General features: G+C 33.5%; 2 protein-coding genes across 2 annotated transcripts; both read left to right on the top strand.

Moving 5' to 3' along the window:
* The first annotated feature begins 1,764 nt into the window (after nt 1-1,764).
* On the top strand, nt 1,765-3,994 carry LOC120150153 (peroxidase A2-like). The gene is made up of 5 exons (XM_039162866.1): nt 1,765-1,774; nt 2,481-2,773; nt 2,859-3,044; nt 3,129-3,297; nt 3,485-3,994. Exons 1-5 carry the CDS (start codon nt 1,765-1,767, stop codon nt 3,949-3,951), a joined length of 1,125 nt encoding a protein of 374 aa, XP_039018797.1. The 3' UTR covers nt 3,952-3,994.
* Nucleotides 3,995-4,768: 774 nt separating this feature from the next.
* LOC120150161 (stromal cell-derived factor 2-like protein) lies at nt 4,769-6,941 on the top strand. The gene is made up of 6 exons (XM_039162870.1): nt 4,769-5,138; nt 5,236-5,376; nt 5,799-5,939; nt 6,147-6,196; nt 6,287-6,416; nt 6,730-6,941. Exons 1-6 carry the CDS (start codon nt 5,028-5,030, stop codon nt 6,811-6,813), a joined length of 657 nt encoding a protein of 218 aa, XP_039018801.1. The 5' UTR covers nt 4,769-5,027; the 3' UTR covers nt 6,814-6,941.
* The last annotated feature ends 1,923 nt before the right edge of the window (nt 6,942-8,864 follow it).

Here is an 8,864-nt window from a genome sequence, read left to right as displayed (position 1 = left end):
GCATTAAATGTGATTTAGTTTGATTATTTGTCAATCTACAATATATATATATAATTTAATACATACAATCACGACACAAAAATGTGTGTCATCTTTTCTAATGACGTGTGCTTCAATGACATGCAATGTAAGTCATAAATGCGCGTCATAAATACGTGTCATAAATGCGCGTCATAGATTTATGGCGCACAATTACGTGTCATCTGAAATTTATGTAGGTGGCTTCAATGACGCGTATTTGTGTGTCATCTACACCCATAGATGACGCACAATGCGCGTCATTAAAGGGATTTTTTCTAGTAGTGATAACATAATTGTTGATGGAAATAATTAAGTAGGTCGTGTTTGTTCACTTCTTTTGATTTAGACGAAAAATTACAATTGATGGTTGTACAGTGGTTACCAGTTGATTGATGTCAAGAACCTTTGTTTTCTTGGAGAAATAGAATAAAAAGTGGAGAGTAATTCTAGATCCTCCTCTTATCGATGAGTTTTATAGTGATCCTTAGTACTTATGTCAGACATAAAATTATGATGACTACTCGTAAGTTGACATGTCTAATTTATATGCACAACTATTGATTGATTTTGATTTTAACTTACAAATAATATAAAGGGATTATGACTTTTATAAGAGGTGTAAAAGACAGAAAGACCTACGTATGGAGATATTCTCATAGAGTATCCGTTACAAATGAATTCTCTGACAATCTTAATGTATGATTACTTGTTTTATAGCAGAGGTACGATGATGGTACAATAAACTAGTAAAATTTATAATGAATAAATAAAAATAATAATAAATTTATTGTGTTTTGTAGTTATTGTACTAGAAATAATTTTGTTCGAATTGATGTAATCCTTAAAATTAGACATTGTCATATTCAAGAGGAACATAATCTTTTGAATTTCGTAGACTTAAAATAAGGAAATATTACTTTGAATTATGTTATTTTTTTCTTAGAAGAAAAATGGAACTTTTAATTAGTACAAAACATTAACGAAAAAATAGATTCTGAAAATCTTTACTCAAAAACAAATTACTCGTAAAGATATTAACGTAGAAAACGAGAGAATGAGTTAATTTAAAATACGTGTCCTCTGAAAAAAGATAAATTAAATCATACTTTAGGACATAATGATAGTTAAAATAAATACTCCGTAAGCCATTTTCTATGAAAAAAGAATGAAATATTTGTTGTACGAATCAAATTACTTTAATAGTTAAAAAATAATAATTATTTTTAGAAGTATTTAAGTTCAAACATTAAAGATTGTAGGACATATAAACCTTCATTGTCAAATAATAATAATAATGAAATACTTATTATCTGAACTCTCCCGTATATTTATCCCTGTCTAACTAAATGTGCTCTGGGACCGACCCCATTAAACCTATCCCACCCGCGTCCCTATATTTATACCGTGTCTCTATATTTATACCGTGTGGTGGGAACAATAGAGCATATTGGCCTAAAGTCGGACCACATATGAAATGGATTCCTGACTAAGAAACCGAAGCAATGTATAATTTGGACTTTAACAGCCTGTTTTTCAAGGAAAAAAAGCTCTGACTGTGATTTTTTATTCATGTTCTGATATATTAATTTAGATTAAATATTATTAAGATTTAGTATAAAGTAATTTATGTAATTATTTTTCTTTATTGGCAAGGCCAAGAATTAAATATATAACTTTATTTAATAAAACTTATTCTACTATTATATTCTTTTAATATATATATATAAAATAATAATGATAGAGATGGATCAAAGTGAGGATGGATAGAGACAATTGTCCCTCTTGAAAATTTCAAATTAATATATATTTAAAATATTTTTTTTGTATTTTCAATTAATAATCTGTCTTAGTCCACTAAAATTTTACAAGTTTACTTCCTCCTAAAAGTTCAGAAGTAAATCCCACTAATGTAAGATCATACGTTCAGTCATAATAATATATATTATTATAGCATTTTTAAGTTATAATAATTAACATTTGATCGATTGATTCATTATCTATTAATTCAAATAAAATACTATAATTTATCATGAAATAAAATTTTCAATCAAACTTAATATAATCAAATTCTAAAATTTATTATATCATTTTCATGTACACGGAAAATATAATGTGAAGGGTGTACTAATGAATTTTGCATGTACAACGTGTGGCATGAACATATTTGGCCATAAAGTCATGACGTATAGAACTAGGTTTAAAAATTGATGTGATCGCTGCCGACTTTACTGACTTTAGGGCAAATCAAAGACTGCAGAAAATTCTTAAAATCAAATAAATATGGAACACAACATGAACCTTGTCTAGTTATAAACAGAAAAAAACGTATAATTTTATATTGAGATTAAATTTATAAAATTTAAAAATATGTTAATTTATAAAATTTTAGATAACGAAAATAAATTTTCAATTGAAAAATATATAAAATATAACCCACTCTTCCCTTGAACCATCCCTAGACGTAAATCTCACGGGTCTTCCTATAAAGAAAGGTCATGCATGGCTTCACAAACAAACTCTCCCAATCCTCAAAATGGCTTTTGTTAGGCACATTGTGGCAGCTCTTTTCTATGTCGTTTTACTCGAGAGATCGGTATCTTTCGCCCAAGACCAACTTACTCCAACATTCTACGACCAAACTTGTCCCAACGTTACCAACATCATACGAGGAATCCTCCTTAATGCTGCCATTAATGATCCGAGGATCACGGCCAGCCTAGTTAGGCTTCACTTCCATGATTGTTTTGTCCAAGTACAACGACCTTTTCGTAACATTTCGTACTTCTATTATTAGATCTCGGGTTTGATTTCATATTAGTTATGTTTTTTATTCTCAGGGTTGTGATGGTTCGATCTTGTTGGATGATCCGGACACGACCGAGAAAGTAGCTCTTCCGAACAATAATTCGGCTCGGGGATATGAGGTTATTGATCAGATGAAGGCGGCGTTGGAGAATGTGTGTGCGCAAACTGTTTCGTGTGCTGATATCTTGACCATTGCAGCTGAAGAATCTGTCGTTCTGGTAAGCTATAAAACTCCCTCTCGGCTGTTTATTGTGTTTCGTTTGATGCTTCGTGTTGAACTTACTAGCTCGATGATTATGCAGGCAGGGGGGCCGTCATGGAAAGTTCCTTTAGGAAGATTGGATAGCCGTTCCGCAAATCGGAGTCTTGCTAATACAGCGTTGCCTGGTTTCAATGAACCACTTGACGACATCAAAGCCAAGTTTGCCGCCGTGGGGCTTGACACCAGTGTTGATGTGGTTGCCCTCTCAGGTAATTTTTTAGGGAGTAAAACTATTATTACCATGTCACATTAGACACATATTTTTAATTTTAACAACAGGGTAACAAGTTTATAATTGAACTAATAATTCAAGTGTTGACCTGGATGTATTTTATCCTTATAAAATTTTGTACGAAAAAAATCCCTCAAATTTGGTGTACAAATATTTAATTTCAGGTGCTCACACATTTGGCCGAGCTCAGTGTTTTACTTTCGACCAAAGATTGTACAATTTCAGCGGCACCGGAGATCAAGATCCGGACCTGAACGAGACACTGGCGGCGAGACTACGCGAGATATGCCCCACCGTCGGCTTGACCAATCTGACGAACCTTGATCAAACAACGCCGGACGTTTTCGACAACACTTACTTCAAGAACCTTCAGGTCGAAGAAGGTCTTCTCCGAAGCGATCAGATTCTGTTCAGTACCCAAGGGGCCGACACGGTTGGAATCGTTAACGACTTCAGCAGTAACCAAACCGCTTTCTTTGAAGACTTTGTGGAATCCATGATACGGATGGGGAATATTAGGCCACTGGCTGATGTGATCGGAGAGGTGAGACTCAACTGCAGAGTCGTCAATGCTAATATTTCGATCGCGGCGACCGATGCGGAGGATGCTCGGCTTGTCAGCTCGACTTAGACAAAAGTGTAGTTACCATGTGTGTGCTACAGACAAGAAGAATAATTTGCGATGGACGAGTGATTTCACGAGATTATCATCCTCCTTCCAATAAAAAATACATCTAATAAGATGTATAACTTCATCACTTTTACGTTTTATGATATTGTTTTCCGATGTAAAGTTAATATCTTATATCTTCCTAAGACGTAACACAAAATCTATTTTAAGGTTTTTTTAAGTTTATGGTAAAGTGTATAAATAATCTCTCGATTATAAAATATTATTTTATTAAGTTTTTAACTATTAAAAGTTATAAAATGACCATTCGACTATTCATATGTTTTAAACTCATTATTTTTTTAAAAAAAATTGGTGACAATCTAAGCTAGACGTTAACCTGCTGATTGAGATATATTAAAATCTGATCTAGAATCTTAAATGACTATCATATCTTAGTCAACATGTTAATATTCAGCTCAGACGACCGTCATCTTTGTATTTTTTAATAATCGATAGATCTACAGAGTGACTCCCTATATTTAAAGGATGATTTTATAACTTTTAATATCAGTAAACTTAATAAAGCAACCATTTGTGTATTTTTAGCACTAAATAATTTAATCGGATATCTTTAGCACTGAATCTGAATGGATCCAAACTAAATTTGGCCCAAATTCACTAAAGCGGGTCAACCCAATTCGATTTAAATCAAGTTAATAGTCAACATTAGTTCCAACCAACAAGATCCATACACGTCATCATTTTCCCACATGTAGACTTATTATTGGATGATATTATGTTACTCGAACGTGTCAACCGGCGAAGAAAACTTCCCTCCCTCTTCAAAAAGCCCGATTCCAACCCTCCCTTTAGAATTCCTTCACAATACAAAACCGCTAACTTTCCGATTAGATCTGAAAACAGTTTCCTCCACCGTGGCGCCGTCGGGGCCGCAAGCACTCTCTCGCAGAAAACCATCTCAGCCGTCAAGTCCAGGTGCGAGCAGAGAAGATCGAAAAGAACAATTTAGAAAGAGTACGTCGATCGATTATCCATTTTGGCAGCAGAATTGGTTCATTGGATTGTTATTCCTGATGGCGATTGGAATCTTAGGTTTTGGTCTCTTCTTCTTACTCACAACCGGTTTCGATACAGACTCTCCTTCCTCCGCCTCCGCTGCCTCCTTCTCCTCCCAAAACGTCGAGGTTTTTAAAAATCACTTTTCAATGATCTCTCATGCTTTTTCTCTTTAAAAATGATGTTTTGTTTCTTAAATTCATTAAATAAAATGAATGCGATCAGATTACTTATGGGACGGTCCTAAAGCTAATGCACGAGAAAACGAAAGTTAGGCTACATTCACACGAGGTGCCGTACGGTTCTGGAAGTGGACAGCAATCCGTTACTGGCTTTCCTAGTGTAGATGACTCCAACAGCTACTGGGTACTCTCTTGTCCCTCTATTACCACCTGTTTTTCATCTTTGATCTGATTTTCTGAAGTAGTTTCCGAGAATTTTATTTTTGTTGCAAATGTTGTGTTTTTTTCAAAATATTTGTTGATGGTTAATCTAGTGGACCAATGAAAAATCTCAAGCTAATAGTAAACATTTTTGTTTGTTTCAATCACGATTAACCATATGCATATATCATTGTTTGTTTTTTTCATTAAGAATTTATATGATATGGTTCAAGAACATGAAATTCTTTGTTTCTGCAATTTCTATGTTTATGCTGACCAGTGCTATTGTTTTGTTTCTACATTTCTTTTCTTATATAATTTGAAATAATTTGATAAAGTTTGGATTCAAGTTTGGGCTTTTACTACTTTGCAATCAAAATCTTGACCAATCAAAATGCTTTGCAGATTGTTAGGCCTGAACCTGATACATCTGCTAAACAAGGTGATACCATTCCTGATGGAGCAATTATTAGGTTGCAACACATGAGGACTAGAAAGTGGCTGCATAGCCATCTGTATGCATCTCCAATATCAGGAAACCTAGAGGTTAGCATTTTTTACGGTTTCAATGGCCGATCTTAACTTAAACTTCTCAAACTTTGTCAATTTTTAAGCTAATGTTCATTTATGTTGGTAAACCGTGGCGCTTTCTAAAATTGGTTAACAGATGAATAATAGCTTTCAAAGTAGTGTCCATGCTTTCAATCATGCAAACTTACTGATAATGACCTTATCCTGTGGTGTTGGGTTTAGATTAGCTGCTTTGGAGGAGAGTCCGAATCCGATACTGGTGATTACTGGAGGTGAGACAAACTTTTCTTTTGCCAAGTTTATGTTTATCTTTCTTGGTTTTCTGTTGCGCTGATGTTTCATTATTGGACAATCCTCTTCAGGCTTGTTATTGAGGGAAATGGGAAGACATGGAAACAAGATCAAAGGATCCGGCTTCAACATATCGACACCAGTGGTTACCTGCATAGTCATGACAAGAAATACTCCAGAATTGCTGGTGGACAGCAAGAGGTAAGAATGGAATTATCCTTTTAATATTAAACATAAAATACATATGCCTCTTTAGTCTATCATAAGTATTTAAGTAATGCTTTTTTTTCTTCTTTTCTCTCTACTAAATTTCAATCAAGGAATATATATATACTTTCTAAGCTCATCATTTAGTGTGAAAGCTGCACTTATTTATTCTATTATACTTTTCTAACATGGATTTCCTTTTATGAACTGTTAATGGTGAAGGCAGTTGACCAGAATGTATATTTCTGAATTAAATCGGCATTTGCTACTTGTTTGTATGTTAAACCATTACAACATTTCGGTGTAGGTTTGTGGCATTCGAGAAAAGCGTGCCGGTAATGTATGGTTGGCCGCAGAAGGTGTGTATCTCCCCATTACTGAAAGCAAGTAGTCTATACATATGTAAAAGCAGGTGCATGGGTTTTGGATTTTCAGGTGGACACTGCCTGCTTATTTAGTACCTTGCGAAACACTTTTCTTTGCTATATACACTATAATGCATGCTTATGCAACTTCGGATTATATGTATTGAGTAATTTTTTTCATTATAAAGATATTAAATTTCCTCTTTTTACAAAAAAAAAACTTTACCAGTATGAATGAGGAAAAGAGGATAAATATTGTAAGAAAAAAAATGTGAACAGTGTCTTAAACTGTGGCATTGCTCAACTCTGGTCAACAAATGTGACCTTGTTGAGGATATATACAATGTACAAAATGAGTTTGACACTGCATCAGCAATATGTGTAGGCAGATTAATCCATGGGGCATGGTAAACCAAGCTACTTTCCTTTATGAATCACGACAAAATGTCGTTCTGAATATGTTAAGATACCAACGAATGAAGAATGTTTACTCTTTGTTTGTTCACATGTGGCAAGGAAACTTTAACACCATGATTTTGACTTGTTCCAAATCTAAACCTGAGCTTGAGGGATAGTTGTTTCCATAAATTGGCAAATAGCGAAGGATGTATGGATTATTGAGAAGACAGAAATCATAGAGGTCTCCTCGAACCACCGAGATCATACGCAGAGGCGTGGCTGAGGGTGTGCAAAGTGTGCGACCGCGCAGGGGCTCAAAAAATAGGAGCCTCGAAATCGAGTATATCTATCAGTTGTTGTCATTAAGAAATCCAAAAAAATAGGGGTCCAAAAATCGAATATATCTATTAGTTGTCATTAAGAAGCTCCAAAAAATAGGGGTCCAAAATAAGTTCAAAATCTAATGGTTCCTTTATAAGAATTTGCACAGGATCTCCAACAATCTAGCCACGACCCTGATCCTACGAGTGAATAGATAGCTGGTAAAAGCTACAAATACATCTCTATTACTTTACTAGGTTACTTAAATTATCAAAAATAAATCAATGCATCACTGGCCAAATTTGATAAAATGTTGTGGCGGACAGGTATTATCTAGAGTGGGAATATTCATCTCAGACTATTCAAAAAATGGCAACTCAAATAAAATGTGAATAATCAATATTCTAATAAAATGCTTGCAAAGCGTCTATGAGACAATGCATATAAGGAATAACTCATGCACACTAATTTGACAATTCTTAGCATTTAGAGGTAATCTTCAGAGATAACTTATGGATCGAAATTGTGAGGTAAAAGGAAGGGTACGTATACAGATTGTGAGTAGGTTTACATGCATATTGTAACTGAAGTCTAAATGAGAATAAAAACAATATAAGCATCTTTTTTTGTTCAGTTTTCTTACATCTGTTCTTCCTTAATTACTACAATTAATTATAGGTACAAAAAGCCATGAGAGATTTTTTTGGCATTTTTATGGTCTGTTTTGCATACCAAATAGGTCGTGGATTCTTCATTGTGCAGGCAGGTGTGTATCATATTGGTTACATTCCAGATAGACAGAGACGACAGATTTTAGTTACATTCTTCATTAACGGTCAAATTCATATCATATTGTATTGACGACATATTTATATGATTTATTTTTAAGTAGATATAGAAAAGCACTGTTCCGACAATACAAGCTTCTTGGATCATATGCTTCCAGAAGTATTTTTTTTTATCAGGGATTTATTAGATTATGATTGTCATTATATTTTTAAGTGTGTTGTGTTTACCGTAATTGTGATAATAACAAGTGTTATCTTTAAGTAACCTATCTGTAATTTTAACAGTATACATTTATTATATGTAAATAACTTAAACTTTAAGGTTTAAAGTTAAAATATCACCGCATAAAAATATAATACTATGTTTAGATTGTCAAGACGATATATTTAATAATTGATCATGAATAAAAATATTTAATATATTAACTTTCAAGTGAAAGACCATAATACCCAAATAAAATAAGGGTAAAGTTTACAAATAGTTTCTAATTATAAGATACTATTTTGTTAAATCATTCGATTATTAAAAGTTATAAAATGATCATTCAATTATTCTTATTCATGCGACA

This window comes from Hibiscus syriacus, unplaced genomic scaffold (assembly GCF_006381635.1).
Source record: "Hibiscus syriacus cultivar Baekdansim isolate YM2019G1 unplaced genomic scaffold, ASM638163v2 tig00111014_pilon, whole genome shotgun sequence".
NCBI classification, from domain to species: Eukaryota; Viridiplantae; Streptophyta; class Magnoliopsida; order Malvales; family Malvaceae; genus Hibiscus; species Hibiscus syriacus.
This window is presented reverse-complemented; position numbering and strand designations above follow the sequence as displayed.

What these genes read in the sequence shown, in the direction of transcription:
- LOC120150161 (XM_039162870.1), top strand. Translation starts at nt 5,028, where the DNA reads ATGGCGATTGGAATCTTAGGTTTTGGTCTCTTCTTCTTACTCACAACC. An exon ending in CAATATCAGGAAACCTAGAG is followed by an intron (nt 5,940 to 6,146) that starts GTTAGCATTTTT and finishes TGTTGGGTTTAG; the next exon opens with ATTAGCTGCTTTGGAGGAGA. An exon ending in GATACTGGTGATTACTGGAG is followed by an intron (nt 6,197 to 6,286) that starts GTGAGACAAACT and finishes AATCCTCTTCAG; the next exon opens with GCTTGTTATTGAGGGAAATG.
- LOC120150153 (XM_039162866.1), top strand. An exon ending in TCCATGATTGTTTTGTCCAA is followed by an intron (nt 2,774 to 2,858) that starts GTACAACGACCT and finishes TTTTATTCTCAG; the next exon opens with GGTTGTGATGGTTCGATCTT. An exon ending in CTGAAGAATCTGTCGTTCTG is followed by an intron (nt 3,045 to 3,128) that starts GTAAGCTATAAA and finishes ATGATTATGCAG; the next exon opens with GCAGGGGGGCCGTCATGGAA.